Genomic DNA, 6,023 nt, shown 5'->3' with positions numbered 1-6,023 from the left:
AGGTAGTATGAACTGCGCACATAAGAGCACATTTATGGTTTATGGCATTACAAAATTTAATTTCAACGTACGTACAAGACTTGGAAAACACTTACTTGAAGCATCTTGTGCCAATCGTGGGACTTCAATCCATATAGTTGCTCAACGCCTCTTTTCTTGGTGGTTGTAAAGGCTCCCTTCAATGATCTCATGCATCCAGTGGGAGTACGCAAAGTGGTGATGGCCTGCTTTACCTGCTTTGATCTTAAGATGGGTCCAATATGGCAGCCGGAAAAAAATGGAGTACCTGCACAAGGGATTGCTCTATGTGACCTTTAATCCAATTAGAGACTACACAAAACAAGATTGAAAAAACATCACTATACCTGTTCATGCCATCTGGAGGAAGAATAGTTGTAGACTCCCAAATACGCTTCCAATCTTTTGCACGAAGTGTTTGTGGAGGAATGTTACTCTTACTAGCAACATATTTAGGATGATATGAGGGGAGAAATCGATGATGATTATCGAATATAGTCTTACACAAACCATCAGCATACTCATGTACTAACGAAGGGCCACAAACAGGACATGCATGTTTACCCGATGTTTTCAAACCTGTTAAAATATAAATAAAAGTTAGAATAATAAAGTCAAACCGTCTAATTAATATATATAGCCAATAGTAATAGAGTAGGGAGGTAATTAGAATTCTTACCAGAACAATCGCTGTATCCTGGAAAGTCATGCATTGTCCACATCAACACTGCTTTTAAGTCGAAGTGTCGAGAGGAGGGAGGCCTACTAATGTCCACCACCGCAACACCTCTCCATAGTTCCTCCAACTCATCAATCAGTGGTTCAAGATAAACATCCATATGCTTGACTTTATGTTTCCCTGGAATTAGAAGGGATAACATAAGATGTCCCTTCTTGATCGCCATTGATGGTGGAAGGTTGTAATTCACCAACACAACTGGCCACACGCTGTATGCGGTGCTTTTGAAACCAAATGGATTCACTCCATCCATACCCAGGCCAAGTCTCAAGTTTCTGGGCTCTGTTTTAAAGCTGGGCCACTCATCTTCAATATGCTTCCAAGCAGGAGTGTCTGCGGGAATTCTCCACATGCCATCATCCGATCGATGTGAGGAATGCCATGACATGAGCTCTGCTATGGATTTGCACTTGAACATGTGTTTGATGCGAGGAATTATAGGAAAGTGTCGCAAGACTTTACGAGGTACATCAAAACTCTTCATATCTGTTCTGTACCTTGCTTCACCACAAGTGGGACAATGTAGAGCCTCCTTATGCGTCCCACGAAAGAGAATGCAATCATTGACGCATGCATGTATTTTATCATAATCCAGTCCTCCAAGAGATGTCACATAGCGCCTCGCTATGTCTCTTGAGGTGGGTAGTCTATTAATTCAAATTTGTAAGTTAGAATGCTTACTTCAACAATGCGTCAAGACTTGCATTGCTCCATCCATAAACTGTTTGTATATTAAGTAGTTCAAGTGAAGCACGTAAAACTGAGAATGTGCACCCTTCAAACACCGGTGTCGATGAAGCCTTATAAAGATGCTCTTGTTCCATATCATCGTCGTCCATACCTTTGGGATCATCCTTAAAAAGATTCCGCACCATATCATCAAGCACCTCCTCTTCCACAACTTCGTGGGGTGCAGAGCTATTGTCGTCCCTTTCCCACTCATCTCTGACAATAGATCCCGAAGCTCCAGCATCATCTCGTCGACGCTTTACGTGCTCTCGTCGCGCGTAGGGTACCATGTTAGGGTGTGGTACTGCATCCTGCTTCAATTTATCAAATTATATGTTACAACTCTATTAATTTAATTTGGATACCATGAGTCATTTGAATACCATCAATTTACATCTACTCACCTCTAAACCTGTTTGATTCCATTCTCCATACATGGAGATGTGATTCAAGGTAATTCGACGTGCTCGTACAATGCATCCTTGACATCGATTACACATACATTTGATCCGTTGTCCCAACCACACATCGCGATTACGATGACGCATTGTCTCATCTTCCCCAGAACTGCTTGAAGAGGTTGATGACATCCTGTGTACAAATCAAAAAACACAAAATCATTATATGTTCTTACTGAAAGCACAAAATCGCGTGTATTGACGCGGCTATCTCCTAAAAAACGCGTGTATTAACGCGGCTACTTCCTAAAAATCGCGTGTATTCACGCGGCTAATTTCTGCAAAACGCGTGTATGAACGCAGCTAAAATAAAATACACGCGAATATACCCGCGTTCATAAACGCGAATATAAACGCGGCGGTATGTTTAAACTAAAAACAGCCCGCCTTCCCCAAATATAGATTTTGAACTAAGAAATCAATAGTGCATGCGTTTTCGCCTGTTTTCGCCTCTTCCAACAGCAAGGAGGGAGCAGAGAAAGGAGCACACACACAGGAGAAGGAGGGAGCAGAGAAGGAGCAGAGAGGACTCACTTTTTCAGAGGTGAGTCACTTTGTCCTGTGCCTTGTCTCTTTTGTCAGATTTGTTTACTTTGCTCTTTGCTCTTTGGGTTTGTCTTTTTGCACACGATTGGGTTACTGCATCCTGACAGGGGCGACAATGGCTGGTCCTTTTATAAGGACATTCTGTCTTTGTCGGGGGGTTGGTCTTTTCGAGAAATTTTTTTCGCAGGTCGCGTGTAGGAACGCGTGTAGCAGCGCGTGTAACCTGTCTGCACAGTTTTTTCACGCGAGTATACACGCGTTTCTGGACGGGTGTATACACGCGTTTTTTGACGGGTGTATACACGCGTTTCTGCAGACAGAAAACTGCGGCGTTTCAGATTTCATGATTTGCAGGCAACTGACTTGAATGATGATATTTGTGTGAGTCTAGAGACAGCCCATGATGTACATGAAGATGTTTGTTGCAGGTTCTTTATGGATATTCCAGGTTCTTCATTCGATCCATTTGCATACAGCAATTGGTTGATGGAGATGATGAATCACTTTGGGCGCCAACCTGGTCCGGTTGAGCTTACAGAGTATATGTATGCCCATCCCCCTCCTTCCCTGCCTGGTGTCTATACCCCTACCGCGAGTATCCAGGGCACTCCAGTGCCGTCTATTCCTCCGAGTCCGACGAGACGGCATGCAGCTTCTCCTCTTCCACGTCCACCGAGGAGACATACCTCGTCCCAGACACACTCACGTACACCCTCACAGCCACCATCACGTGCTCCCTCAGAGCCACCGTCACGTCAGGGCTCACAGCCACCGTCACGTAGACAATCCCCCAGTCGTGACTCCACCCGTAGAGCAGTAGGAAGAGTGGGAGTGGAGGATGCGGCGGGTGCTTTGGTGGAGGAGGTGGGGGAGGTGGGGGAGGTAGTAGGGCACGCGGTGAGAGAGGAGATAGAGGGAGAAGAGTTAGAGGAGACAGTTCGGAAGAGGAGGAGATGAGAGAGATGGAGAGAGTGGTTTGCTATGATGTGACGGATAGGGGCGGGATAGTGATGGATGCGAGGGGGAGGGAGGTAATGGAGTACATGCGTGGGATCAAACTCATATAGAAATTGTTTTATTAAATTTAAAGATCAAAATAGCCGATTAGTTGGGGAGGTGATAGAGGCTGTACATAGTCGGTACCCCAATCCCCCACATGCTACATTCTCGGATGTATGGGGAAGGACGCGAATAAGGGAGATCTTAAGTAATAAAAGATCTCACCTTAAAAAACTCGCGTACGATGACCGGCTAAATGTAGCTGCGGGTGGCTATCCTGCCGAGAAACCTGCCACTGCGCACAAACGCGAGTGGAAGGAGGCAAAGAAACGAGCAGAGGGTGGCGTGAAGAGCAGGCAGCATGTGGAGGCACGACGGATCCAGATGGAGACCGTTGGATCTTCGCATTTCGGATCTGGTGGCGTCGAGTCATGGGAGGCAGAGTTCGTAAGTATCCTGCCATGGTTTATTGAATTGCATATATATATACTTATATACTATATATTACTTGAACAGGCACAAGCTGCTGATGATCCACCGGCCGCCGCTGCAGAGGGTGGACGTGAGCACTACTCCTCGGACATTCCGACCGATGCGAGCTCATCTGAGCATGGGGGGAGCACCGAGTCATCATCTGGGTCTGAGTAGTACTCAGACTTGTAGTATCACATTCCATATTTAGGATGTGATTGTATATATTTTTTTGTAAACTCAAGCCATGGGCTACTTCGAGATATGGACTCCCTTGTATACATGTATGAAATTTTGATAGTAATATTGAATTGATTGATCGATAGTATTACATTCATGTCTGTCTTGAATCATGTAATGACAATGTATGCATTCATGTCGTTCTTGTCTTAATCTCCCTCGTGCATATGTTCTTCGTGGATGGTCTAATGGGATGGTCTAATGCACCAAAAACCCTAAACCAGAGAGTGCTATTGGGTGCTGGAATGCTGGAACAGTATTCAGGCACCAAATGGCACTCTCTGGATTTTTTTTTTTGCTCTCTGTTCGCGTGTATAAACGCGTCAAAACTGCTAAAACTCGCGTGTATCTACGCGGATACCCTGGAAATTACGCGTGTATTAACGCATATAAACTGGCAATAACGCGTGTATAAGCGCATCTAAATTAAAGAAACGTGTGTATAGACGCAAGTAAAAACGCGTCTGGGACATGGGAACTGAGCAGGACGCGGCTATACACCCGTGTATAAGCGCGTCTAATATAATAAGAAGCGTGTATAGGGGCATGTATTAACGCGTCTGTGTAAAAAAACGCGGCTATACACCCGTGTATACGCGCGTCTGAGAGGTACTTTACACGCGGTTTTACACGCATGTCTCTGGCCGCGATTATACATGCGCTGATACACGGGCCCGCTACTTTTTTTCACAAGTCATTTTTAGCGGCTAAGAGCGCGGGTATGAGCCCAATCCCTTGTAGTGAGAGAATGTAACATCCCTCCCAAGCCATGTGAGGATTCTATTTTAATATAGGTTTCAAGAAGAAAGAGAGTGCACATCGAGAGAGACTATAAGGCTAAAAACGTTGAGAAAGTGATAGAGTAAAAACATTAGTTCCTAAAATCTGAAAAGAAATGAGAAGATAAGAATAGATCCATTAAGAGAGAAACATTGCCAAAAACATTATTTTGAATTTAGGTGATAGCAGGTCATATTTAGAGTACTTTTACACATTTAGAGTCCATGCACACTAAAAATATGGAAAAGCAAAGCATTTCTAAAGATGGCACGTTTGTGGCTATATACAGACGTTTTTACCTACTATTCTAACCCCACACCGCCGTCTTGTAGACCAGATGCATTCGGGTTCTTTTGGCTGGCTACATGACTATATTCCGAGTTTTTATGAGAGAGTTATGGCCGAAACAATTTGTTGGTTCTCTACACAAGGAAACTGTAAGGAGCAGGTAAGTAGCCTCAAGGTGATTCTAGACCTTGAGATGTATATCTATATATATGTCTTCATTCTCACTTGGGTGGAGTCCTCACACACATCATTTTTAGCAAAGAGTTTTTGTAATTATGCCGAGTTAAGGATGTGGGTAACATCGCGGAACCAAGCAACATCTCCGCCAAACCAAGCAATGTCCCTCCCGGACCAAGCAGCGTCGCTGTGTAGGCACTGCCACCACCCGTCAATATCATCTAGGTAAGAAACGCTCTTTAGGTTTTGCGTAGACCATTGCATCACACGACCTATTGCCTAAAAAAAGAACCAGACGGGCATATAACAATGGCAAATGCTTTAATAAAGAATGTCTTATCATCGTAATCTCAAGTTGAAAAGACTCTTTTTCTCTTGTTCACTGCTGTGAATGTGATGGAATTATATTTTCTCTTGCTTGATTGGTTGTTACCAATCGATCGGTTGTCGTCGGTCTACCCTAAAGCTATCCTCCCGCTTTGGGGGAGCAACCCACTAGATGCTCGGAGTTGGTGGACCCATATCTAGGTGGATGAGCTGCTTGCTTCCGGCGGGTGTGTGCGAGGGGCACTTATAAG

The 6,023-nt window shown here is 44.4% G+C and overlaps 1 protein-coding gene across 1 annotated transcript; it reads right to left on the bottom strand.

Moving 5' to 3' along the window:
• Positions 1-244: 244 nt before the first annotated feature.
• Positions 245-857, bottom strand: LOC147637390 (uncharacterized). Its single transcript, XM_086798840.1, has 2 exons — positions 698-857; positions 245-597 (listed from the first exon to the last, which is right to left on the bottom strand). Exons 1-2 carry the CDS (start codon positions 855-857, stop codon positions 245-247), a joined length of 513 nt encoding a protein of 170 aa, XP_086654966.1.
• Positions 858-6,023: the final 5,166 nt, after the last annotated feature.

This window comes from Cibotium barometz, chromosome 6, assembly GCF_041138505.1.
Source record: "Cibotium barometz isolate CiBa-2024 chromosome 6, ASM4113850v1, whole genome shotgun sequence".
NCBI classification, from domain to species: Eukaryota; Viridiplantae; Streptophyta; class Polypodiopsida; order Cyatheales; family Cibotiaceae; genus Cibotium; species Cibotium barometz.
This window is presented reverse-complemented; position numbering and strand designations above follow the sequence as displayed.